This window comes from Dermacentor variabilis, chromosome 4, assembly GCF_050947875.1.
Source record: "Dermacentor variabilis isolate Ectoservices chromosome 4, ASM5094787v1, whole genome shotgun sequence".
NCBI classification, from domain to species: Eukaryota; Metazoa; Arthropoda; class Arachnida; order Ixodida; family Ixodidae; genus Dermacentor; species Dermacentor variabilis.
In genome coordinates, this window is record NC_134571.1 from 25,695,495 (window position 1) to 25,722,675 (window position 27,181).

At 44.6% G+C, this 27,181-nt stretch overlaps 1 protein-coding gene across 3 annotated transcripts in view; it reads left to right on the forward strand.

Annotated features, from left to right (window-relative positions):
• tho2 (THO complex subunit 2-like protein) overlaps window positions 1-27,181 on the forward strand; it is a 111,346-nt gene that overhangs the window by 54,260 nt on the left and 29,905 nt on the right. For 2 of the 3 annotated variants that reach the window (XM_075688459.1, XM_075688461.1), the window contains exons 16-26: window positions 3,620-3,700; window positions 4,990-5,086; window positions 5,174-5,291; window positions 5,992-6,171; window positions 7,126-7,290; window positions 9,682-9,744; window positions 16,703-16,797; window positions 17,904-18,027; window positions 18,911-18,940; window positions 19,849-19,990; window positions 23,371-23,528. In XM_075688459.1, the coding sequence (XP_075544574.1) occupies window positions 3,620-3,700; window positions 4,990-5,086; window positions 5,174-5,291; window positions 5,992-6,171; window positions 7,126-7,290; window positions 9,682-9,744; window positions 16,703-16,797; window positions 17,904-18,027; window positions 18,911-18,940; window positions 19,849-19,990; window positions 23,371-23,528 (1,253 nt within the window). The remainder of the gene's footprint in view (window positions 1-3,619; window positions 3,701-4,989; window positions 5,087-5,173; window positions 5,292-5,991; window positions 6,172-7,125; window positions 7,291-9,681; window positions 9,745-16,702; window positions 16,798-17,903; window positions 18,028-18,910; window positions 18,941-19,848; window positions 19,991-23,370; window positions 23,529-27,181) is intronic. The other variant, XM_075688460.1, reaches the window with a different exon arrangement.

Genomic DNA, 27,181 nt, shown 5'->3' on the forward strand with positions numbered 1-27,181 from the left:
AGCGAAGGGGGGGGGGGGGGTATTGTGAGGAGAGAGTGGCAGCTTAAACAGACAGGGAGCTCCAAGGGATGCGGGGCAAGTCACTGTTCTCGGAGGCTGCACGTCCTATTGATATTGTTGCTAGGGAAAGGACCAGGTGGCACGAGTGCGGCGGTGAGAGAGGAAGGAAGACATGGGTGGTGTGAAGTGTGTGTTACATGTGGTGTGTGTGGGTGGGCAGCGTGTAGAAAGAGTCGCGGAGTGCGATCATAAATTGAATGTTTGCGACGAATGTGTCAGCCTGTCATCGTTAGTAACAAGTAACAGCCAATGAGTGCACCTGGGTATAAGCAGCATTTTTTTGGTATAAATGCTCTATTAGACAGCAGTAGAGTCAACCACAGGCCAGTTAATGGTGGTCCTATGAGCCCTCTTGGAGTTGCTGCTTTAGCAAGGCTCACCTAATTGTGCTCCTTCTTAAAATAGCATCAAAACATCACTTTCATTTGAACTAACTTAAGACAGTGCCACGATTCCACTTCGAGAGCTTGAATATCCCACTTTTGACTTTTGTTTACTCCATGCTGTGCATCTCAGCTGCAGAGCAATGTAGTTAATTTGAATATAGGTGGAAATTAGCTTTACATTAGAACCTCGTTGATACATTCCCGTTATGTACATTTTCCCAGTGCCAACATTCATCATCGAGAAAACAGAAAATTACCCAATAGAGTTATGCTCATTTTTTTCCGTTTCCTAGTTTCCGGCAAACGCGATTTCTTGGTAACAACGTTCAGTTGATACGACGATCAAATGATACACTTTCCGCCCGCTAGATCTCGTGTAGACAAGAAAATAGATGAGGCGTGCGCGGTCGAAAACAGTATATAGCTGCCCGCTGCGGCAACTTCACCGCAATACTCGCCCACCCGCCTCACATGAAAATGCCGGCGCACTCAATTTCTCATTTCGGTACCAGCAAATCTTCTCCAAGGTCATCGCACGTGTCATTCAGAGCTATCACTACCAATCCTATTGCGATAAGCATCTTCACCTATGTTTCACAACTTGTGGTGCCGTCGGAAGCGTAGCACATGCTTTTAATAGGCGATAACTGAAACTCGCCGCTGTTGCCTGCTGTAGACTGATCGTATACATTTTCCGGCCACTAAACTCCATGTGGACAAGAAAAGGCGCGGGGCACGTGTGATCGAGAACAGTGTACAGCTGCCTGTCGGGAGTGAAAACAACGGCACGCGCAGTTGCTTATTCCGGCACCAGCAAAACTCTGCCCGGGTCGTCACACACTGCATTCACAGCTACCACCACCAAACCTACTGCGATAAGCACCTTCAGTTATGTTTTACAGCGTGTGGTGCGTTGTGCCATTGGTAGCGTACTCCATGCTTTTAGTAGGCAGTAATCCAAACGCACCGCGGTTCTCTACTGCAGGTGGTGTGATTCACCACACCATGCATGATGCACCATGCACCATGATTCATCGCACCACCTGGTGTGATGCATCACATTTCGTTTCCGTGGCATGCATCTGATGTAGCCCACCAGCTCGATTTTGTTTCGGTTTCCAGTCGCCCTCTTAAAACATCAGGCAATAGAAAACAAAACGCCGCCGCCATGATGATCCGCGTGACAGTGCTTCGCATTACGTAGAGTCGACACCAGTCGAGTCTGTCAGATTTCTTTAGTCTGGATCGTACATTTTCCTGGTTAGTAGGTTTTTTCTCGCAGTTTCTTTTTTTTCTAAAACATATGAACGAGGTTCTAGTGTAATCGTTTTAGTAACCTTAAATTGCATTTTATGGCTGCGTGCCCTGTAATCAGTACCCACCGTATTTGCGTGTACTCAACTTCTTTTTCCCAATTCAAGCATCGAATGGTAGGTGGCTGAGATTTCCTCATGCTGTGTTTGAATGTAGGCCGGTATATTTATTTAATGAGATGTTAAATGTAAAGTTCGCAATCTGGGCTACATTCAAGGATGTCATTGAGGTTTGCAAGAGTTAACGAAGTAGTTTTTGAATTCAAGAGAGTCAGCTGCAACCGCTTGTTGTCACTGACATTTACAAACAAACTTAGGGCAGGCTGTGGAAAACATTATACTTTGTATGGCTTACTGAGAAAGAGCAAAGGGCATTTATGTCAGGTTACAAGCAATAAATGTCTTCCCTTAAAACAAAGGGTGTGCAAATATAAAATATTAATATTATCGGGTATTATATTTTTAATATTCAATTCAAAACTAGGTATTGGAAAGTTTTTGAAAATTTGGTTGGATGCAAATATTTTAAACTAATTGAATATATTGCTGGCTGTGTGGGAGCAAACATGGTTCTTAGCGTTTGTTTGTTTCTATCTAACCTAAAGATATGTGTCGTATTTTGTGCGGAATTTTGTGATAATTTCGTACTGCTGGTGAAATTTCACCTAAGAAGCATGCTTAGCCAGTGGACAGATAAGCTGTGCGGGAACACCAGCCTCTTACTAGCAAGGGATATGAGTTTGCAGACAGCGAGGGCACACTCTTTTGCAGCTGCCACCCCCAAGCCTGAGCTTATCGCTCGACAGCAAATGCGATGAGTGACAACTGGCACAGGGTCAAATGCCTCCCAGTTTACGAGCAGTTGTTGCTGCATAATAAGGCACAGCTGGGCGAGAACAGACAGCTAGTGGGAATTGCTCAGTTTTCTAAGTTAACGTAAGCCAAACATACACTCATTCAGTATAACAGCTCACTAGTTTAATTTTTTGCCATTGACAGTATAATTGCAATGTTTCAGTGTGTTAAAATAGCCCCACTTGCTAATAAATGCATCCACATATGATTATTTGATATTTGATTCGACATTCAAAGCTAAGTACAGCTTTACACCTTTATTGCAAAGTTCTTGGGGCTTCCAAAATCATTCATTATACAGGTAATCTTGCTCTAAAGGTTGCACACCACAGAGCTCACAATAGAACCAGGACAGACTTGTTCCTTCATCGTACAAGTTCGTTTTGTTGTAGATGCGCATGACTATATTCGTAGTTGACGCATATTTAAAACTATTCATATTGATAGTCGCACACCCCTACTTAAAACAAGCAATGTTTTTTCTTGTGTCACTGGCTGGTGGAGTTACATTCGTGGTGGTGTTGCTACATATTCTAGAACTTGGCCACACCTTTAATCTAAACACTTCCTTATTCCCTGTTTTCACGAAGGAATAAGCTGAGAAAATATAAATGCTAGTGCCTTTTTCACCTAGAGTTGAACCCCCGTATTCAGAAATGCACCTTAATTGAAGACCATGCTTGACTTTATCTCGATGATTCCTGGTGCAGACATGCTGAAGACGCTCATTGAGTTTCCTTCACGACGTTCACGTTGGGCATTATTTGGACCAAGTCAAGCATGGGCTTCAATAAGATGCATTTCTGATTATGGGAGTAAGTGTCCTCCCAAACTTGGGTCAACTTGGGCGTGGAATAAAACAGGTGCTTAGGTTCAAGTTTACTTCTTTGTGTGCAAATGTTGAATGCCACAACAATTGTACGATTGGCTTATATGTGAAAAATATGGTACTTTGAGCAGATACATTGTTATAAGTGGCTTTCCTTGACCGTTTGTGCCTCACAGACTGTGTTGTTGAGGCTCTTTCTTCACCTGAAAAGGATCGCATGAAGCATGATGGCACCAGCATCTCAATGTGGCTGCAGAGTAAGTTTGTCAACAGTGTTGAAAATGACGTAGCACATTAATTAACTTTATGTGCCAGCCACCTTCTGTTCAATAATTCAACCACAAATATGTGGTAGCATTTTGTAATTATGAACTATCACTCAGGACAGTGCTTCCCATGATACTGCATTGCAGAGTATTTAAAAAAAGTGAATGTGACCCCCATCTCTTCTTCCTATTTTCCCTTGTGTTTAGGGGAGCCATAAGCAACTTTTAACATAAGAAAAAAAATATTTTACTTCAATTTCTTGTCAGGAGGGATCATTTGGATAGGAAATCAATGCTAAAGAAAACACACACACTATTGGGGACAATCTTTATAATGACGATGCTGCTTCTTACCGCATAATTTTTAAAAACTTAAACTGCTTAGATACTGTAGATTTTATATTTCAGAAGGTGGCGGGGGGGGGGGGGTGCAGTACTTTTACAAAAGTGTGGGTATTGACAGTATAGCCTTAGAGCTAGCCATGGCATGTTATTGGACCAATGTGTATCCTCATATGCAACCTGGGTGGTTGATTTTGGTTATATATTTAGCTCCTACTACTGCGCCACCTTAAAGGGGTACCGACACATACTTTAAAGTTGTAGGAGCTTTACCATACACTTCTCGTGCTTAAAGTAATCGCACTTAGGCAAATGTACAGGTTGAGTTAATAAAGTAAAATAATTAGATACTAAAGTTGGTCTTGCAATACCGAACTTGGCATAACTGGGATTGTCGGGATCTCGTAACGCAGCAAAGTTACAGTACTTACAGTTAGCAAAGTTACAGTTACAGTTACAGGTTCCCTAATTGCACCCTCTCCTTATAATCGAATAAATATGGTAACTGATGTCATGCACCACTGTGTCTCTTATGGTGATGTTGCTAAAAAAAATTAGAAATAAAAGGCTGAATGAAATGTCGACACTGAAGAAGACAAGGTGAATGTACATGGTGGTTCATATGATTTGATGAATTAATGTCATGTCTCTATATTCTGTCTTTCTGTTTCTCTTTCATGTTCATTATTCACTCATTTTGTGTCAGTTACGTCGACCTTGTCTTGTTTAGCATTGACACTTAAGTTAACTCCTTTTTTTTTTCTTTCCCCCATTCTCTGCAGTAAAGTACTTAGTGAGTTCAAACCTCCTGAAAATTCTTAATAGGAACAAATTAGATGGCAGAAAGAAGGTTTGCATGTTACGCGTGTATTTTGTCAGGATCCAACTGCCAAAGTAACAATGTAAACACTCAGAACTGACTGTTTTGTATTTATCAGGCCTCGCCAGCTTCTGTGGAGCTGTCTTCAAGAAGTACTCCATTGACTTGACAGGGCTTCTTCAGCTTGTCGCTAACCAGCTGAAGGCTGAGAGAAGGTAACTCAGTTTCAACCGAGAGTGATTACATGAACTGTCATTCATTAACTGGCTACAATAGGTGTGTGTTTTCTTTCCTTTCATAAGCCTGGACCTGCTGGTACTCAAGGAAATAGTGCAGAAAATGACTGGCATTGAGTCTACTGAGCAGGCCACTCAAGATCAACTGGAGGCTATGTGTGGAGGAGAGCTCCTCAAAGCTGAGGTGAACTTGATACCTCCATACTTCGTTATTTTAAAAACACTGTAGCGTTTTGAGGCGCATCGCCAGGTGTATGTGTAGGGTACGGCAAAGTAGAAAAAGTGTGACTTCCCACCTATGTAAGCACTCGCACTGAATAGTTAGATTTCATGAGCTGGCTGTTCTGCTGTCTAGATTAATATATTTATGGAAGTGGAAACTTTGTGGAATAAGTAACTCAAAACTTTAGTTGCATGTGCCTTATAGCTCAGCGAACAACTCTATCACCTGTGCCATATGTTAATGCATGTGTTGCACACAGGTGGCATTAAAATAACTGCGTGCTGGGTATGTTGGGAATCATACTTGATACTACAGTGCAAAATTAAAAAGTACAAAAAAGACAAGGCGTACAAGCACTTCAGTGCTTTGCCCGTCTTGTCTTTCTTTTTGTATTGTGTAATTTTGCGCTGTAGTTACAGGTGGTGCGTTCACTAACCAGCCATCATGGCTGCATTCTAGTGGAGGCAGAAATTAAAAATAGCCTTATAATGATGCTTTGTCAATTAAATGGATCAAACAGTCCTACACCATAATGTACTTCATAGCACTTGAGGGCTCATCATGATTTAAAAAAAAATGTCAGTCAGTCATTCAAAGCTTCGGCAATGACTGCTCTCCAGCTGAGGTAGACAGTGGATGAACAAAGGGGACCTGCTTGCAGGGAGGCTACTTCCACCAGTTGAGGAACACGAAGAAGTCGTCGCAGCGGCTGAAGGATTCATTGCTGGAGCAGGACCTGGCACTTCCCCTGTGTTTACTCATGGCCCAGCAGAAGAATTGCATCCTTTACAGAGAGCAGGAGGCCTCACATCTGAAGCTAGTCGGCAAGCTGTATGACCAGGTGATGGCATGCTGCAATTTAAACATTCTTCAGACCTACTGGTGCCTTGCGGTGCCCGTGTCCTGCTAGGATCTACTGAATTCGGTGTCGCATGTTAGGGCACAGGCATTGCATTTTAGCTTTTGGCTTCGGCCTATAGTGCTCATGGCTGTGTATGGTGTTTGACACCAAGAAGCATACCTACTAACTCCCAAATTTTCTTTAAAGTTTACAAATTAGGCTTGTTTTATGATTTTATGCATGTTTCGTCAAGGTTTACGAAAAATATTTATTTTTCGTTAAACATTTCACTTGTCAGTCTTCTACCATATACTTTGGAGTCTTCTGATAGTGAAGGGACACCAGATGGGTACTTGCTTGAGCAAGTTTATTCAAACAGGTTCCTGAAGCAGGTGAAATCAGCTACAGCAAAGTTGCTGAAAAAATCACTAATATAAAAACTGTGTTTGTCAGTTTCAGCTGTTTGAAGTTTGCTGCTGCTTGTCGGCTCTGTCTAAAGGTAAATCATCATTAATAGTGTGTGTATCACACAAAAGCGTGAGATCAGAGCAGGCTTTAAAAGATGTGTGCTATTTTCCTCCCTTCCAGTGTTGTGTCCTCTATTGTGCATTACTGTGTCGTTTAAGGTTACCAGGTTAGAACGTGTGTGAAGGTATGCAACCACTTCAGTCATTGAGAATGCATCGTAGGACCAGTGTGAATGAGCAAGGGAGAGGAGGAAGGAAACACAGGATGAATGGTCATTTTGTCTTTCCTTCCTAATTTCGTTGCAATAGTCCCAAGGTGCATTGTGAATCCATGCAGTGACAGCTCAGTACTCTGTGATAGTCATCACAGTTTATGGCCACAATAAAGTTGTTTGCATGGCCATATATGCTGTCGTGTTCATTAAAAATGTTGAGGTTTGGAGTGATCCAAGAAAAGTATCCTTTGATCACTGTTGTCTCTTTACAGTGCCAGGACACGCTTGTGCAGTTCTGCAGCTTCCTCTCAAGCAGCCTGAGCACGGAAGAATATGCAGGAAGGCTACCTTCAGTGGACCAACTCCTGTCAAAATTTCATGTGCAGGCAGATGTGTCTTTCTTTCTGGCAAGGCCCATGTTTGGACACCAGATCAACGTGAGTGTGCCTCCTCGCCTTCCCAACATTTTTTATTGATGCGAAAACATCAAATGGCTCATTGAGCAAAAAAAAGCCAGCGTCCAGCATCTGTAGCAATGAAACGGCACCTGAATTTGGCTATGACGCCATGTCACGAGCGCATCTCAACGGAGCAAAGTGGGTTAAAGGGAACACCTGCTGCTGCAGTAGCGTGCCAGGTGTTGCGTGAGAGGAGAGGGCATCACCGCCGTGTTATCTGTGCCTCTTGCCTGCGTTGTTACTGTGCCTCCGTAAGGCCAAACCAAAACCCGCTAAGCATCTCAGCGCGTTCGCTTGCCCACAAAGAGTTCATAACTTGAAGGACCATTCAGCAGCATTCAATTGGGCATTAATGCTTTTGCATTCACAACTCATAAGTGCTTACGGGTCCTCAGAATATTTTTTTTTTTTTTTCACGAAGCTAATGAATGCACTTTTTTTCCTGAAAATTGTGTGCAAAGTTGAGGGATGTACTGATTATGTGGAGTAAAACTTCGAAAACCCTTCTAATTGACCTTACATTTAAAGAGGGCCTCCTGCTAGCCCCACTATCCATGAATCGTGGCCTTCGAGTCTTGACGAAGTTTCCCAGCTCCTCTGCCATCAAAATTTTTTGTTGAAGCGGATGTCATACCAACCACGCTACGCTACCATTATGTCGCAAATGAATGGAGTCGAAGCTTGAAGGGTTGCAAAGTACAGCAGCACTGTAACCACACCACCACTCATAGGGACCACGAAAATAGTGTCAATTGGGTTTTCACATGGAGGAAGGAAAGCATAGGAGAGCCCCAGCTAGCCCAGATCAGTTGTGGACGCCCAGTGGTGTTTCTTGCAAAGGAGCACTGGCACTAGTGTGCCAAACCTCAATGTTGCCATAGCAACCGCACTCCTGAAGCTCTCATTGCTGCTCTTGGCGACTGAAAAGTGAGGTAAAATTTTTCGACACATATCTTTCTTGCAGCACATTCTGTTCATGAGAGAAGCTGACTTTGGAGTGTTGTGTGTAAGCTAGAAAGTTGTGTTTTGAGTCTTAGTGTGAGTGTCAGCCAGCAACAGAGACACTCAAGCAATCACGGCACGGGTCTTCGTCTTCAACGTGCCATGAAGAAATACACGAGTGCGACTGCTTCACTAAAACCTAAAACTGCTAGAGATGTTTCGTGGGCTTTGTTCTGACTTGCATCGGCAGCCCACACTTATGGCGGCCCTTAGCAATGCAAGGTCAAAGCTTGCTCTTACCTGCCCTGGTGAGCTGATTGGAGGCCCAAAGGGAGTGCACACCAACATGGCTGCACTTCCGTCTTCAAAACTGTGACGTCAGCACCTCTCGTATTTTGTTCCTTTCCTCCATGGGTTGTGACAACAAACAAAAAGTTTTGACTTCGGTCGATTTGTCTTTGGGATTGGATCGAAACCTAAAGGTTCAGGTTGCCAATGTTATGCTAAAACCTGTGGGATTTAGAATATATGCTTTAAAATCATCAGTTTGGCCATTATTTGAATATAATGGAAGGGTTGACTTCAAGCTACAAAAATCTTGAAGAAGCTCAAATTGCAATCAAGTAAAAGCAATAAATGTCTGTCTGATACGTTTGTAGCTTGTCCTTGCCAACTAGCTCACTCTCCTAGTTCTCTTTCCCTTTGCAGTGTGCAGCCATAACAATTTTCTATGCATTTTGAGTGCTGCCTGTGCAGTCACTATGAGCCATTATGCACAATTTTCAAAGTGGCAAGGACTAATTTTAATAATAGGACCTTTGCAAAATGCATTTCTTTTCTCAAATTTTTTAACCGGTTCTAGTTGATAGCACTGTGACATCGCACAATAGCAGCACAAGTGCTATGAGGCTTGCCAAAATGAGTGCTGTCATTCAGATTATTAAATTGTTGGTGCTGCAGCATTAATGTGATGGCCCACAAGCCTCCCTCCTGACGACTTGCAGACTCCAGTGCTGCTTAGATTTAGTGATCAGATCAAAACGAGTGTGCTGACTGTCATGACAATTTGGGCTTGTTGGTATGGCCGTATCTAAGATAATTATAGCACAGGTACATCGGGAAGAAGCCATGTAAGTGTGCTACAATCGTCATTGATGTGTCCATCGGTTGTCATAGCAGTGTTCACACTTCATGATGCCAAGTGCACAGCTTCCAACTGCTAAAGCTACTCATTCACTATTCAGAGGCAGTCCACTACATGTATGACACTAATATAAAACATGGCATGCATTGTGCAATATAATTAGATGTGATATTAACATTCGTACCAGTAAGAATACCTGGGCTGCAGTTTTGACACTCTTCCACTTCTTTATTATCACTGTGGTGCTCATCCTGCTCTGCTTATCCTGTTCTGTTTTTCTGCAGCTCAAGTTTGATGAAGCCAAGAGGAAAGACAAGAGCTTCAAGACCCTGGCTGCTGCTCAAAAGGTAAATTTAAAACAACGGTGTGCTTTTCAGCATTTTGCTATGTGTACCTGTAAAAGCTTCTATGTAGCATCTTTTCTTTCTTGCCTTCTTACTAAATTTATTATTCTTGTTCCAAGGTGCATTTAGGGAAGCAATTCACCTTATTGAGGAAAAAAAGAGAGAGAGAGAGGCAAACAAAAATGTGTCACTAGACATCTTGACAGCAATCTCGTTAGTGTATCAACATAGTATGCAGAGTTTCATGGTGGTCGCACACAGAAAGATGTCTCTCAGTGTGAGGTAGTCTTTTTAGTAATCTGGTACAGTAGTATACAAGCATCGTATCCTAATGGAAGATTATATGGCAATGCACTTCCTATTAGTGAAAGAAGTGAAATATGGGTTTGAATCATTCATATTTAAAACAGCACCAAAAAACATGTACAAGGGAGGACACAGGACAAGCGCTGACTGCCAACAACACCTTTATTGGAACCTGCGCAAATATATACAATTTGCAACAGGCATAAAGAGTGATAGAAGAAGGGGAGGGGAAGGCGAGTCATCGTCGGTCAACTACTGCTGCGCATGCGTCAAAAACATTAACCAATATAAAAGAATCCATAACATGGTGGACACGGCCAAACTGCTTAACTTCTAAGGAACTTAAGTTCGTTATCACAAAGTGCTATGGAAGGGGAACTAACACAGGTGGCTCCTAACTGACACATTGAAAATGCCTCAAAGATTTCTCTGGCCATCTGATTGCTGTACCTTTTCAACACACGTGTGTCGTCAAGGAGTGGAGAACAGCCACACTTGGCACAATGAACAGCCAGATTACTGCCATTCTTAATCTTGACACAGTGCGCATGCTCACGCAAACGTTCATTGATACAGCGTCCTGTTTGCCCTATGTAAGTGCAGCCGCAAGAGGTGGGAATGGAATACACCACATTGGTACTGCAATCTACAGCGCTCGTCCTGTGTCCTCCCTTGTCCGTGTTTTTTGGCGGTGTTTTAAATATGAATGATCCGTACCAACTAGCTCGCACCCAAACCCTTCTGAGTCATGGGTTTGAAGTAAACTATGCTAGCACCTGCTGTGACAAAAAACCTGCTATGAGAAATTAAAAAGAAGAATGCAGTGAATGCAAGTTTTTCTACAGAAGTGTGGCTCATGCATAAAATTAAGGCGCGTGAACACACGGACCTTGTGCATTTGTTGAGATGCTGCATTAAACTTGACCACCTTACTTTGAAGCCTCAAAACTAATTGGAACAAATGAAATGCTTGCAAGGAATATAGATTAAACGACAATGAAACGAACTTCAGTATAACGAAATTCTCATCGTAACAAAGTATTTCCTTTCATAACCTCTTGTGCATAGAACACCATGTATCTAGAACCTCAATATAACGAAGTGTGTTTTGTGGAGATGCGCGACTTTCCCGTGTCCCCTGATATGTTGTTTTCACGCATAGCTCCCATCTCCTGTAATCCGGCTTCGCCATGTGGCTTGGTGCCAGTGGCAGTCAGTCTGGTTGAAGCGCATTGCGAGAGATGGCACGAGTGTTGTTCTGCTAACGCCACCTAACAGCCGGGTTACTTGGGCGCAAAAAGGAGAAGATTCTTGTTCTTTGGCTCGTGGTCGACAAGTGGCGCAGACATTCTGCGCATGTGCCAATCCATGCTTCTGCAAGACCGTCTCACGAGGCCTTCCCCGGAATGGACGAACACGATCGTTCGAACAAGCCACCATTCACCCGACCGTACATGCGAACGCCCAGGCGTTGGTTTCCAGCATGGAGCAAACATATTCGCTCGCCATCCTGTCGCAGCATGTTGTGCGGCATCCATTGGCATGTTTTGTGGATAGCAACTTGGCTAGCTGGTATTAGTCTATGAAAGGTGCAATAAATGCCCTTATGATTGTTTACATTACTGTGTTGTCGTTCCTTTGTCCCAAGAGCACGGATGAGAACACCACTGTTTGTATGCAATTTCAGTATAACTACATTTTACTGCCGCCGCAAAAGAATGCCGAGACAATAAATTGAAACTTTCGCGGACACAGACGGTCAAAGGATTTAATTATAAGTGGCTGCTTGCAAATGCGCCTCTCAAATCACTGGCTTCGCCTTGCCTCGGGACAAGAGTGACCACTGTAGTGGAGCCACATCAGTTTTCATTTAAAGTGCAAATCCGATAAGATCCTATCGTGCCCTGCACACTCTGTGCTTTAGGTGCGAGTGAAAGTGTGCGAGGGTGGTACAAGAAAGATGGTGGCTTCACGAGTGCCACCTTCCAGCGTGAGCAAAGGAAAGAGGGGGAGGGGAGCAAGCTTGCGGTAACGCAATCAAGCGCTTGCGAGGGGGCGGGGGTTGGAGGGAGTAGGGTGTAAGTTTGCGCACGTCTCGATTTCTGGCACACGTCTCAGCTGTGGCTGAGCATGGCTGTAAGCAAAGCTGAGTGCATACGCAGTTGCGCACACTCCTTTAGAGGTAATCTGCTGCGTGTTCAGAGTGGGCATGCCGAGACTGTGTGGCATCATGTAAGGTGTCCTCCGGCAGGTTTAGTATTGGAGGTTGCATAATCTTGAGTTTCGGTGACCCGTTGGAGCGTGAAGCAAATGAAGCATTCGCGCCCACTGCCAGCACTTTTCATGATAGCATCATCCCAATGTGTGGGAAACTGTACCATTCGTCGCCGACTCCTAAATTCATCAAAATTAATTGTTTTGTCATTGAAGTTTGCTTTCTTCAATTGCCCAATAATTTGGAAAATACTGTGGTCTCTTTCCTTGTAAGAATAATCGATAGGCAACTGTACTTGTTTGTATATAAGGTCAAATTTCAGTACAAAGAAATTTCAATATACAAAGGCAGATTGCCTCTTACCGACTTCATAATATTGAGGTTTAACTGTATTATCAAAAGAATTATTGAAAAAGAGCTAGTACGAGCAGAGATATCACAAGGGCAATGTTTACTTTTCCCATTCCTCTTTAACGTCTGTGGGGTCTCTCACACCCGTACTCTTGGGACAAAGGAACGACAACACAGTAGTGCAAACAATCACAAGGGCATTTATTGCACCTTTCATAGATCAATGCCTGCTAGCCGAGTTGCTATCCACAAAACATGCCAATGGGCGCGCAACAAATCTAGAAGTCCGACTCACCGCGACCGGTTTGCGAGCGAATATGTTCGCCCCATGCTGGATCCCAAGGCCTGGTCATTCGCGTGTACGGTCACGCGGACGGTGGCGCGTTCCAAGGCGGCCACGCGAGACGGTCTCGCAGAAGCATGGGTCGGCGCACGCGCAGGTCGGCACGTCCGTCCCGCTTGCTTCCCGAACCCCCAAAGAGAGCGCCTTGTCCCCCGGCGCCCGAGTAACACCGCAGCGGCGCAACACTCGCGCCATCTCTCGCACCGCGCTTGTACTACTCCGACCGCCGTGGCCCACGCGGCGACGTCGCACGGAGACGCGGGCTATGCGGGAAAACAAGATATCAGGGGATGCGCGAGAGTCGCGCATCCCCACTTGTCCTCCAGTCCAAAGGAGCGGGGCAGCGCTGATGGTGGCAGCCCGTCTGTGGGGCTATGTTTCATTCCTACGTGGGCAGGTGTGGCCAAACGTGAGCAGACAGTCTGTTTCTCCCGGAAGTGTGCAATTCTTATGAAACTTCGGAGTGCAGATTTTTGATTACTTCAGCCTGTTCAGCCAACTGCATCAATTAATATATGCAGTAACAGTAGAATGAAGCGTGCTGTTCCAAAGATCTTGCTTGCTTCATCTCAGCTATCGGCTAATGGCAACTCTCTATGGGAATCTGCTCTATGATGACACATGATAGCTGCCAGCCCTGCTGGCTGCTTTGAAATGGGTTAGGATGGGGCCATGTGTTTGAAAAGAGGGCATTCTAAGAACGTACATCTTTGCACTCCGCTTGTGAACTCCATATGCCACTCTTGATTGCAAAATTAAGCTGAGTTGTTCACAGTTGCATATCTAGTACTATCTGCTGCATGTGTGAATGCAGTAAAATTCGTCCTCGCTCGATTCGACCCTCGTTAATTAGGAAAATCGGATAATTCAGACTTGTCCTTTGGTCCTGGCAGGTGTGTGCATTATTTAATGCAATGAAATGCATTAATTCAGATGTATTTGGCCGTACATCGGTCAATTCGGACAACTCTCGGAGCATGGCGAGTGCAGAGGGCTGCAAATGTGCGACGCAAAAGAGCAAAAACTGCATTAGCGTCCGTGGAAAGAAGTGGCATAGTTCGCATCGCCATAGTCATCAGTGGAAATAATACGTAAATGACAGCAATGCCAGAACGCTTCGTGCCTATTTGTGCATTTAAAGCCTTTATTCTTGCTTTTACTGCCGTCCATAGCACCGCTTTGGCCACGTGCCTTCTTGGCTGCGTAGTAGCCATCCATGATCCGTGACTCAGTGCGTGCGTCGGCTGTGCGCCTTCATAACTGCAAGGTCGCCGTCCATGATTCCGTTAACAGCGGCCACAATTTCGGCCGCATCGGTTGCGGCAAGCAGCAGTTTCGATTTTACTCAGTGCAAAGCTGTAGAGGATGTCGACCACCATCTACATCACGATGCACGGCAACCTGGTGAAAAAAAAATGATCAGGGGCCGTATTCTGAAATGATCACTTTCAGCGACACTATCACCTTAGCCGAACCTTCGACATCAGCGCATGCTGATTGGCTGTTTTAGCAAAATTGGATGAGCTGATTGGCTGGTTGAGCACTAACTACATCATTAGATTTTGTTCATCGAGCCAATCAGTGCATGCCTGATGGCGATACTATCACCGAGGCGGTAGTGTCGTCAAAGTGTATAATTTCAGAATACGTCCCTTGGATGTGCGAGTGGTAGTAAAAAGCATGTCTCAGATTAAGAGGTACGCTGTGAAGGAAGTCTCGAGGCCTTTGCCACTGCAAGCACTGATCATTCACAAGATGGGGACAATTGCAGTTTCCGCACTGCCTTTCTGCAAAATAGAAACAGAATTTGCCAATTCACTCACTAAATAGAAGTGTGTTGATATAGTAAGCATTTGTTTAGGGTTTTCTTGATACCCTCAATAATTCGACTTTGGATAATTCGGACATTTCTTTTCGGTCCCGTGAAACCCGAAATAACAAGGTTTGACGGCATATGCTGCTGCAGTATTTTCTATTACCTATAGTGTTTGCAACTGGTTTGTTAGAGGGGTTCTAAACCAACCCTCGGGCTTGGTGAAAAAACACAGTGCACGGATAGCATATGCTGCTGTGAAGATCTCGGCTAATTTTTGCAGTCGTGCATCGCGAATGGAGCACGCAAGCAGATTGCAAAGTCACCTTTGTCTCAGACGCTTTTTATTGAACAGAAACCTGGTCCTCACTATTTTCTTGACGCTTTATTCCGTATTATAGCAGACTCCCATACATCGCTGCGTTTGGCCAATAGCTGACATCAGTCAAGAAGGGTGTTAAGATCAATGCGCTTCTTGCTATTGTTACTGTGTGTATTTATTGACACACTTTAATAAACAGGCTGAAATAAGCAAAAATCTGCTTTCCTATTTTAATAATAATTGCACACTTTTGAATGAAGCAGACTATCGTCTGCCCATGTTCTGTGGTAGCCAACATGTGGTGCCGAACAGTACGCTCGTATGCGTGCACCTAGTGTGTGAACTGGGCTCGCTACGTGCGATCGACCATCTGCCATTTGATGTGCGTACAGGTGTATATTCTATCGAGCCCTGTTAACTGTTGCACTGCATCCGCCAACCTTCACTTCCCTGCACCCCTTGGGCACACAGATACATGTCTGTGGTAAGCAGCGTTTGTCCATTTATTACTCACAGCAGCCGCTTCTTTCTCATCCTTCCGCATGGCTATTTTGAATGCCACAAATGCATCGTCCGCTGTCATATGCAGGAACACTATACAACTCGCTGACCTGCAAGGCATTTATTGTACGTTATGAATCCACTGAAGACGGCAACAGTAGCTAGACCGTGTAGAAATTAAGCTTTGACCTCTTGGCTTATTGGTGTCTTAGCCGTCGGGTCTCTCTAATTTTCGGCTGGTTTTGAGCACTCAAAAGCCTATCACCATGCGAAACTTTTGGTCAAACCTCTCGCACGCTTGCTCCTGATTGCTCCTGGTTCGGTGCCTTGGCAGATCTCGCTTCATATTGAGCTATTCATAGCGCTTCAAGATGTACAAGTTTGATGTGGCTACTATCCCTTGGTCAAGCTTGTGCTGTACAAGGACAGTCCACACCATCTGACATGGCTACACTGGAGCATATGAGAGCGTGTGGGTGCTGAAGCCCTGTCGTGCGCAAAGCAAATACTGCGCATACTCGCTGCAGGTACATATAGCTGTGGTCTGCTACATAGCATAGATACCACTGCCGTCGTGGGGTGTCGTGAGGAGTTCACTGGCTGAGTACACTGCGGCTTGCTGAGGACAGCTGCATTTGGCACGTCGTAGGCACCAAAATTGGAAATGGTGGCATCTACGTAAACATCCAAAACCAAATTTGAACTGCTCACCTTGGGGACATTCAGTAGGCACAGCATTGTGGGCATGCTCCGCGCTGCCGTGGCCTTCGCAGTGCAAGTCATTGAAGAAGGAAAGGAAGCGTCGCTCACGTGATGTTTCTTTGCCAATAACTCAGCTTCTGCTGAACACATTGAAGCGGCAAAGTATTTCTGCAATAGTCTAATTTAACTTCATATGCATTTCTCGACTTCGATAAAAAAGTGGTGCGGGACCCCTTTAAGGCTTTTGGGAATGTTAATTTGTTCAGTTCATTAAAGAAAGGTCTTCTTGGTTTGTGGACTCTGACTTTTCATGTTGAAATCCTTTATCCATGGGAAGGAGCAGTGAATGTTGGGGAATAATGTGTTCTGTGCAGCGCTTACAACTCCATGTAACACTTTCCTCTCTAGCTCCAGCGCTACGTAGACGCCGTGGACCAAGTGATGTCCCAAGTCGTTGAGAACATTAGGCCACTGCATCCTGCAAAAACATGGGAAGACCTGAGGTGAGTTGGTAGAGCTGACGCAACTGAGGGTGCCTTGCACTTTGCGTTGGAGAAAATCAGTCAGAAATTACAACTTTAGTCATTCTTCATTAGAGAGCTTTAGCTTGTCTGGTATTCAGGTAAATGCACGTGCGCTGGCCATTTCACCAGACGAGCAGAGGTACAAACATGAACGGCCTGCACGAGGCAGCAACCTGGTGGGCTCAGAGCTCAATCAGACACAGAGCTAATATATTGCAGTAATCAAGTGTATTCTAATTCGCTGCTGGTGTAAGTTTCAGCATTGGCATAATTGTGTTGCTGCTGTAAATTTACGCCAGCAGCAAAGTAAAATACACTTCGTTGCTGCAATATTAGCTGTGTTTGTCTGGTTGAGCTCTGAGCCACCAGGTGGCTGCACTGTGCAAGCTGTCGATGTTCGCTCAAGTAAAACACCCAGACCGCTTGTGTTTACTGGAATAAGACACGCTAAAGCTCTCTATTATTGCGATTCTGATGCCTTTCTGCACCTATCTAAGAATGTTGGTTTAAAAGGAAATTCTGGCATTTCTTTTATTATCGTGATAAAGACTTAGACATGCAAGTATTGCACTTTAAATGGAGCAAATGGACCCCTGATACAGTCGAGCCTGCTTATAACGAACCTGAGTGTTAGCGGCGTCTGTTCATTGAACGCTGAAGTTCGTAGTAAGTGGGCAGTGCGTGACGGCGAGGAGAAGGTAGAAGGGCACGAAACGGATAGTTTGCCTCCCGAGGAGGCTTGGGAAAACAAACTGCGCGCACAATGGGGTCGGAGGTCATCGTTATTTCGCTCAATTCTTATTGGAAAATTTTGATATTCGCACACCCCTAATTCTGTGTTTTCCACTGGCATTATTAAGGTAATTGTGCAGAAATGTTCTGACAGCCAGGAATGGTTGATCAGCACTATGTACTTTCATGCGGCTTATTTTCTGTGTCTAGACATACAAGGCCTTGCGTGCTGCAGCATTGAAAAGACCAGAGTGCTGTTCTAGCTCAAGTGTTAGTAACAGTTGCAGTGAACTCTTATCTGTAATACACTCTTTGAGTTAACTTTGTATCCTTTGGTCTCATTATCACCACAGCCCACAGTTCTATGTGACTTTTTGGTCGCTGTCCATGTATGACCTGCATGTACCTACATCGAGCTACCAGCGTGAGATGCAGAAACTGAGAGATGCATCCAATTCTGAAGAGACAAAGGACATGGTAAGTATTGTTAAATTATGCAAAGTATTCTCTAGCCACCTCCTTGAATTTTTCACATCTCCAGTCAGGGTAGCCTCTAAGCTGCAGCTGGTTCATTGTGCTGTGAACAGGTGTTTCACCCTGACTTCAAACGTTCTCTCATATACATCCGATGGTGCGTCAGTCATAGATCAGCATCTCACTCACCAGTACAGCGACTCATACTCGCTTCACACTTATTCCACAGGTATGAAATAAAGTATTAGTGAATGATGAAGGGTGTGAGTGGACGTGGGTATGAAGTGGAGTAAGTGCTGGTGAGTTTGAGTGGACGTGAGTATGTATGTGAATGTGTGCTAGTGAATGGGAGTTGATGTGAATATGAGCATGAGTTAGTGCCAATAAGTGTGAATGAAAGTGTCTATGAATGTGAGTGAGTGTTGGTGAGTATCAGCAGGAATACGAGCGAGTACCGATGCATGTGAGTGCACATGTGTACACGTGAGTGCATTGCCTACAAAAATATTGTTGAGTGAGAATCCACTTATGCTACCCTAAGAATAGTGTTGTAGTTAATGTACATGCTCGCATAGGGAGTCAGGCTTGTGTCTATTTTTCTGACGCCACCGTTTACTGAGTGTTGTCAAGTGGAACTTCAAAGTTGAGAAGAGAAGCGAACTCAAACAGCTGCACTGACCATGCTGTGTTGCTTTCAGTGCTGCTGAGAGTACCAACTCTTCAATTAATTACTGTTCATCATATTCAGTTATACCTTAGGTTCCGTTGTACTTTAGAGACAGAATTTTTGTAGTGCTTTGCTAAACTAGAACTGCAATTGTTCGTTGCATTTGTATGGGGGACATTCACACAAATGTTTCCTTCTTGTACACTGCCTTGTTTCCAGTCTAACCCAGTGCAGAGACGGCCATCGCAAGTATGCTTTCTCTAAAATTATTCTATATTTAATTACGGGGTCTGCTTGTTCTATTTGAAATAAAATATGCTGGCATCAGCATGGAAGCCTAAAACCCTGAAAATGCCCAAGCAAAAGGTAGTAATGTGATCTGTTGCCATGAAAAGATGCCATTGCTGTGCCTGTGCTTATTTGTGTAGTAATGTTGTGCAGTTTCGTCAAGTGCTGTTTTCTCTAGGACGTTATTTTCATGTATGCAGTCACTAAGTTATCTGGCTTCATGCTACATATCGACTGGATGGCAGTCTTTTCCTTTCAATTTACCCTATTTATTTGATCTTCACATGGCCTCGATATTAAGGTGCACCCAATTTCTCATGGCTAGAGACAAAGAATGGAATGCAGTCTATTGTAACATACAACCCAAATTTCTTATGCAAAAAATGCAAGATGCAGAACCCTTGGTCGTTTCCTCACTACTTACCAGACTTTCATGGTAAGAGAGGGAAATAGCGATTTGCTCTCACTCGTAAAAAAAGAATTACTGCATTCGAGCCACAGTAGACCAGGCATCACTTGTAGTGACTGTACGAGAGTTTAAGGTGGGAAGATTGGTGGGATGAGACTGGGACACCACCTAATACCGCTTGTTCCATACTCGACTCTAATGCAAGTGTCATACTTCAGTGCATTAAGATCAAGTAAATATGGTACTGCTTGTGATATGAGGTAACATAGACTTGCATTGGAGGGTGAATCCGCCCATCCACTCGCCTTGTGGTGTTCCCCCAAATCCTGTAAGCCACCATTTCTGTATCTCTCATTCTAACTTCCCACCTCTGGCAACATTGGTCACCTTGCCATTTCCTGCCACTAGCAAACCATTGCGTAAGCATAGTATGAAGATGACATGTGTTTTGTGGCTGCAGGCCCCCAGCAAACGCAAGAAGGAAAAAGACCGGTGTGATGCCCTAGCTGACAAACTGGCCGAGGAAGAGCGCAAACAGCAGGAGCACTGCACTCGGGTTCTTGCTCGACTGCGTAGTGAAAAGGATGCCTGGTTTCAGTCAAGTATGTATTTTTACTCATGTGCTGGGCTTGTCTTCTGTGATATTGTGCCATGTGCTATTCACTTGGGGTAGCCAAGTAAATAGTGCGTACCGTGTTCCTAACAGTCTAGGTACACGAATGGTTCTGAGCAAAATGTTACGTTTGAAATGAGTATAAGTGCATCACAAAAGGCTCACAAAAATTGGACATACTACAGTCAATCCCGGATATATGGAACTCTAAGGAGATCGCAACGTAGTTCGATACCATAGTGTTGCGCATATAACTCGCACCAAAATTTTAACAAATTGAACAGCAAAGTGGGGATGCAGATTATATGCGAATATCACCATGAAGTGGCTTCATGGCAGCGTGCTCTGTGCTACGTGAAGCCACATCTCGGGTCAAGGTTCTCGGCCATTTTAAGTTTTGTTATCTCCTAGGGAACCCCACCACCTCCCCATCCTTGCATGTTGAAGCTCCCATCTCTCTTTCACGGTCGCCCATTCTCTTCTTCAGTAGGGGTTGCCATTTTGCATTAGTAGTTAGCAAATAGCGCATGCAGCGTCAGCAAACTCGTTTGTCACTCGTTCCCTCGGCACACCCTTAGTCTGCACGAAGTGCTTTGCGGTAGAGCGGTGAGCCAAATCACTGTTGGGATTTTCAGCTCACTCACAGTTGCTCCGTAGCCGTTGCTGATGTGAGGGCTTCTCTGTCCGTGAGGTCATCTGCTATTGTGTGAGTGCTAGCTGCAAAGTGGTCCAATTCACATCAGATGCCATGTGACTGATTCGTCTACAACAACGTCTGGCATGTGAATCCAGCTTTGTCAGCATCACTGAAGAATGGTGGAGCAAAGCCACTGGCTCAATACGGTCGCCGACCGGTAAACCAGGCACCGATAATTCGGACATGCTCGGTAGTTCGGACAGCTTTGCGGCACTGCCAATGGCCCCATAGACTTAACGTGTAAAGTTGACCGATATTTCGGACAGCTGCCAGCTCTACATTCAATTATGCAAACTCCGTTTGTGGTTGTTACGTATGCCGACTCTGCTGCCATCATCTCCTCTGGCAACCTCGATGAGACACCAAGTATCGCTTCAGAGATTACACATTATGGTAATGCCTAAGGGCTTGCCTTGGCCACAGCACTGCGCCTCAGAGATATAACTGCCATTCTTAGAAGCTTTGCCCTAATTGTTAGGTCGCATCAACATCATGATCATCACATCCTATTCTGGCACCACCGCGCTGGCCCGCTCTTATCTCAGGATGTCTACCAACCGGGAAAACCAAGAATTCTCAGGGATTTTGAATAGTCTGGAAATACTGAGGGAAATCTCGGGGAATTTGTGCTCCTATCATTGAAAATTAGCTCTCATTTTATTGAAAGGGAACTAAATTTGTGGTAATGCTGGCTCGCATAACGAAGAGGGATCGTGACAAATCGCCGTGTGGTCGGCTGGAGGAGTTTGCCACTGCACAGTCAACGATAGACTTTCCGGATGCCCGATAAGTCAATCTATAAGAACGTCTGAAATATTGGACGCAAGAACACTTTGGGGTCTGATTTTCAGGGCTTTTTGCTGTGACTGCAGGTCCGAAATGGCTATAATCAAAGCCACCACTGCCGCCATTTTTATCACGTCGCCAGCTTGCTGTCAATTGATAAAAATATCTCATATTCCTTTCAGTCACGACGTCCACATTTGTCGATGCGACCTATTTTTGCCAGATCTGTGCAGTGGTAGCAAGGAATAAAGCACAAACATTAAGTTTAGTTGAAATTGAACATTCTGATAACTTAAATTGCTTCCATTTTGCTTCTGAGTTATGTCTCGTTACAGAGCACTGCTTTGATGAAGACACTGCCATGTTTTACGTGATGCTTTACTTGGGGCATGTCAGTAGCAACCTCTAAATACATGTATATTTTCTTTTTTGAAATGCTTGAGGCCAATGAATAACCGGTGCATGTAATTCGAGCGGGGGATTTAATCCTCTTTATGAAGAAACGTAGCGTGATTGAGTTTACAATATTCAAATATTTAGTTACTCTGTAATTATAATGCCTCATCATAAAATGTTCAAAGAGTAATTCCACCACCTTGATTTGCTTTCAGTGGAATCTCAAGCACCATCTATGTTTCACACATGTATCGACAGTCAGTCATAATTTGAGACTGAAAGGGATATTCGAAAACATTTATTTCTGTATGCATCTCCGTTTTATTCATATTTGAGAATGTTCGGCTCAATTTGCAAATGGTATTTACCTCTTTCATTTTTCAAAGATATTATTTGACATAATAGTTCTGTGGAAACCCGCAAGGTGGAGATAAGTAATTAATAAAGGGAAAATGAGACATCCACCCAAACAAGCAACCTGTTTGGATTTCCTTTGTAGCAATTTCTACATTTCGGTGGATGTCTCATTTTCCCATTATTTAATTACTTCCCTCTACCTTGCGGGCTTCCGCAAAACTATTACGTCAAACTCTTGCCTTTGCTTATAAGTGGTCTTTGTGCTGTATTCACTTTCTGCAAACAAACTGAAAAGCCACCGAGCGACAATATGCACACGCTCAGTGCAGACCTCGTGGCACCTGACACGCAGGCCGGAGCAAATCTCTCACCTAGGCAATCCCTGTGAGGCCGCTGAACCAGCGCGCACACGCCACCTTTGCCACTTCCCTGGCTTCTTCCATACTGGAGCCATGGGATCAACTTACATTCACGTCGTGCACCCCACCTCTTTATTTTATTCTTCTTTTCCTCGTTTTGCTGCACAGCGCACTCCCAGTAATAATATTGCATGTTCGGTGTTAGATGATTTTTCAAGGTCACATGCCATAAACAGCGACATTGCAGGCAGTGCGCCTACATCACGTGAAGGAATTAGTGTGTTTGGCCTTGACTTCTGGCTGGAAGTGGGACTCCCCCGTGAGGAAGGTTGTGCAGTTTTCTATTTGGTATTTCAGCAGTTTTCATTCCATGCGGCTGGTTAGTACTTTGCAGACACGGTGGCCACCACATGATATATGCTCTGCACTCGTTTGCTTGCAGCTCCCAATCTCGACAAAGCACCCTTTAATGTGTTGCTAGCGATACGTGCGTTGATTGCTCCACTAGCAGGCAAAGGCAACTTTTGCATCAGTATTATGTCCTCAAGTTATGAAAGTATATCTTCCTCTAACTCTGCCACAACTGCTTTGATGACATTTTTGCAGTTAGTAAGTTGTCTACCTGATGAGGTGCTTGTTTATTTAAAATTATCACGTGCACCCAGGAATATGTATAGAAATGTTAAGCTGGGAAAGACAGTTGACTTGGGATGGTACCTCTTCCTCTTGCATTATTGTTGAGGGTGGATCTTTTTCCATTTAATTTATGCACAGGGTCATCCAAGAACGAGACCATCATGCAGTTCCTGCAGTTGTGTGTGTTTCCACGCTGCACATTCACAGCATTGGACGCCTTGTACTGTGCCAAGTTTGTTCACTTGATCCACATCCTCAAGACGCCCAACTTCTCCACCCTCATCTGCTATGACAAGGTGAGGTGATTCATCAGGATAGCTTTCCTTTCAACAAGGAAGTTGTTGAACTGCACATTGCAAATGTGGAGCTGGTCATTGCGCAGTAGTTTCAGTTGTATGTTTTCATTTCTTCATTTACTTGTCACACATGTGAGCAAACATAAAGGCAAGATGTATTATGGAGAAACAAAGACTTCGGAAGATTTTATTCCAGAAAAATTTATATCAGCAGCTGTTTCCATTAAGCCAAGCCATGCTCTACACATGCCAGACCTTCTGTGTCCTTGCAATCCCAACATGTCGCTTCCAAAGGCAGTGATGCCAGATTTCCTTAGTACTGCAGTCAGCTTCATTCATATTGAACTTGATAATTAAAAAAAAAAAATGACCATGTGTTAGCATGTAATTCACCATAAAAGATTTATTAAATATTTACTGGAAACGTGCATTTGTCTTCAACTTTATTATACATATTGCCTTAGGAATGGCTTCTGCAACAGGTGAATTATAAAAATATTTATGGCATGCAGACAAATGTCAACAGCTTTATAGCGCTTCAGGAATGCTTCAGGAATTATGTGCATCGAACAGAATGATTCTACCTTCATTATTTGCAAAATGGTGAAGGGATGAGTGACAGCAACTGCCTGAAAATTAAAAGCTGAGAAAACATTGTCCAAAGTCTTGTTTGTCAGAATCATTGCAAGAAAGCCTGAGAGCACCTTAAACCTGCCTGGACAGCAGTCCTTTACCAGTGAGGCAGATCTTGAAATGTCAGTCTCGGAAATGCTCAAAATGCACAGCTCACCGTTGCCGAAATGCACTCGAAACAAGTGCGCCGCTGATTCAAATCTGCGTCAACCATTAGGAGCTCTCTGCATTTGCCAGTTGACTGCAGTAATGAATCGTGATGCTAGTTTTCTCTTTTTGCAGTCACTCTTGTTTTGCTTTTATTTTTGTGTGCATGAATGAGGTTTTACAGTCGAAACCCGCGGTAACGAAATCCCGAGGGAACGAAATTCTCGCCGCAACGAAATATTTTCGGATCCCCGGCGAACAGCCATAGGAGTCAATGCATTTCCTATCTCGCGACAACGAAACTTTTTTCTATAGCAATCCCTCATCAACGAAATTTTCTGAAACGACAGTCCGCAAATAATCTACTCATGTAACACTAGTAGTGTCCGGAAACTGCTCAAATGCATTCGTTGTGCGCTTAAATTGCATTAACTACCGCCACAGCACACTTGCGTGGCCGCCGCCATCATTGTTTACAATAAAAAAAGCCTCGCACCACCTCTCGTGACAGACGACAGCAATGATGATAATGGTGGTCGTTCGCCCGTCGCAACGGGACGATCGCAACGGGTGACTGCGCAGTGTCCGGGCCAAAAATGCAATTAGCATTTAAATGATACAAATAAAAAAAAAGACAAGAACCGTAGGCGATCTCGCAGTGAGCACATTTTATTTAATCCTGTGTGCCATTACAGTTTGTGCTAAATGCGGAGCGAAACGCCTGCGTGCGTGGCAGCCAAATCGACATCTACTGCACGTGAAGGCTCCGACAACCCGGATGACGCTTTAGTATCAGTGGGCTTTGTGTACCGCCGCACATGGTCGTTCGCTCAGTGTCGTTGGTGCTAGAGTGCGTCAATTGTGTGTCTCTGTGCCGATCGGACCATTTGCTTTGACAGCCTGCTAAGATGCCGCCTCCAGCCAAAAAGAGGAAATTTATCACACTGCAGGATAAGGCTGAAATTATTGCCCAAGCTGGAAAGGGCAGGAAGAAAATGGATATCGCCGAAGAATTTGGAATTGCGTGCAGTTCGATATCGACAATTCTGAAAAACAAGGCCTCCATTCTCGGCGCGCTCGGAAATGGTGTGAGTGCAAAAAACAAAACGGTGAGCGCTGCGGCTTTTCCAGACGTTTACAAGGCGGTGTTTGCATGGTTTTGTGAACAGCGTGCCAACAAAGTGCCGCTGTCTGGCAGAGTTCTTCAGCAGAAAGCGCTGGACTTCGCATGCATTCTCGGGCACGCTGATTTTAAGGCTAGCCCTGGCTGGTTGAGCCGTTTCAAAGCCCGCCACGACATAGTGGCCAAAGTCATTTCCGGGGAGGCAGCAGCCGTCGACCCTTTGACAACGTCGTCGTGGCTGCTGACCAACAAAGAAGTATTGGACCAGTACAAGCCCTCGGACATTTACAACGCAGATGAGACGGCCTTATTCTACGAGATGCTGCCATCGAAGACCCTGGACTTAAAAGGCCAAAAATGCCGCGGGGGGAAACACAGCAAGCGGCTTGTAACGATTTTGTTGTGCACCAACATGGACGGCACAGATAAACGGCCACTACTTGTGATCGGCAGAAGTAAGAAGCCCCGCTGCTTCAAGGGAAATCGTCGGCTGCCCGTACAGTACACCGCGAACCTGAAGGCATGGATGACCCGGGCCATATTTGGCAGTTGGCTCGAGGCCTTCGATACGGACATGCGGAAGGCAGGCAGATCGGTCTGCCTTTTTGTGGACAATTGCAGTGGCCATCATGTCGATGACGTGGAACTGGGAAACGTGCGCTTGGTTTTTTTTCCACCGAACTGCACTTCCGTGCTGCAGCCGCTTGATCAAGGCGTCATTCGTAGCGTGAAGTGCGCCTACAAGGAGAGGCTGATTCAGCGTCTGCTGCTGAACCTCCAGTTGAAGCGTCCCACCGTAGTGGACATGTTCATGGCGCTTGAGATGATGGCCGCCGCATGGGTTGCGACGTCGCCAGGCGTGATAGCTAATTGTTTTAATCATGCCGGCTTCATTGCCACTCGGCAAGCATCATGCGCTGATCCAGTGGCATCGCAAGAAGATTCGCCTGAAGGTGCACTAGTTGACAGTGCTGACGGCGCAGTGCCGCCATCGCTGGCCCACGCATGGGATGAACTTTCTGCCGTGACAGATGGTGTTCCGGATGGCCTCAGCATCGATGACTTCCTTTGTGTGGATGAAGGTGTTGTCGTCCATGAAGAGGTCACTGATGAAGTCATCATAAGTAGCGTTTGCCAAGGTGCCGACGACGCCGACGACCACCAGACACCAAATCAAGAGAGGACTGCGAACCCGCGGGATGTGTTGAATGCCTTCGATGTAATTCGATCATTTTTCGGTGAGCATGATGACGACGTGGCAATGGACCACTTCTTGCAGTGCGAGTCGAGAGCAGTAAAATTGCTGCAAGGCAAGGCTCGGCAAAGTAAGCTGACTGACTTTTGGCAATAAATTTTTTTTTTTTTTTTTTTTGCAAGCCAGTTTCCTTCCTTGTCTTTTCTGCCTCATTCTCGCGCTAACGAAATTCCCGCAAAAGCGAAATGTTTTGCTTTCCCCGGCGATTTCGTTATTGCAGGTTTCGACTGTATTAATAGACACGATATAGTACAAGGCAATAAGATACAGGAGGAGGTCCCGAGGTCAAAGACTTTAATGGGACCTCCTGTACAGTGTATAAGTAAAAATATAAACAACAGTTGCAACAAATAGTGTAAAATATTCAAAAAGATAACAAACTTAGTATTGCTGGCTAGCTCAGACTTAGATGCAGGCTGTCTCAAGCTCTAATCTCCTGTTTACGGTGATACCAAGATGGCAGTGCATTGTTATATTTTGTTATACTACAGTACT